Below are 798 nucleotides of genomic sequence, written 5' to 3' on the forward strand. Positions count from 1 at the left end.
ACACCAGTACACCACCCCAACATCCCGCACACCTCGTCTCCTTGTCGCAAGTCCGCCCCTCGCATCACCAACACCTTTAGGCGCTCTAGGTCCCCTTCAAGAATGGCTCCCTTGACATCCTTATCAAGTGCATGGGGTAGTGGAAGTCCTTCTGTGCCCATAGTAGGCTCGCCGTAGGAATCGCTTTCACTAGAGGCATACTCGTCGTCCGTGTATTGGTGCCGTAGAGGATCACGGCCTGGGATGAGAGGCGATGAGGTGGGGGATATATTGAGTTGAAATGAGTGGATATACATACATACGGATTGTTGCCATTGAACAAGTATACTTTTGTGTGTATGTGTATGCGTATGTGTATGTGTATGTGTATGTGTATGTGAATGTGTATGTGAATGTGAATGTGTGTGTGTATGTGTAGGTGTAGGTGTATGTGTATGTGTACGTGTATGTACATGTGTATCGCATGTATATGTGTATGCGTGAGCGTGTAGACAAATACTGCTCTTTCGTACCAGAGTGTACCCGTGTGTTCGTGTGCATGCACACACAAAACCATGCCGGCGCATAATATTGGGATACAGCTCAAACCCTAGACCTTAAAATCATAAACCCTACACCCTAAACCTTTAAACCTCGGTGATTTCAATATATAATTTATTGATCACACGCCTGTACGCCCTTTTGTAATGTGCTTTCGGGCATGCGTCACATACGTATATATATATATGTGTGTGTGTGTGTGTGTGTGTGTGTATGTATGTATGTATGTCTATAGTGTATATATATAATAATATATTA

The 798-nt window shown here is 44.0% G+C and overlaps 1 protein-coding gene across 1 annotated transcript; it reads right to left on the reverse strand.

Moving 5' to 3' along the window:
- Nucleotides 1-85: 85 nt before the first annotated feature.
- SARC_17699 (hypothetical protein) lies at nt 86-238 on the reverse strand (the record flags this gene model as incomplete). Its single annotated transcript, XM_014288210.1, has 1 exon — nt 86-238. A coding segment is annotated over one exon (153 nt), but the record flags the coding sequence as incomplete, so codon positions are not given.
- Nucleotides 239-798: the final 560 nt, after the last annotated feature.

This window comes from Sphaeroforma arctica, assembly GCF_001186125.1.
Source record: "Sphaeroforma arctica JP610 unplaced genomic scaffold supercont1.11735, whole genome shotgun sequence".
NCBI classification, from domain to species: domain Eukaryota; class Ichthyosporea; order Ichthyophonida; genus Sphaeroforma; species Sphaeroforma arctica.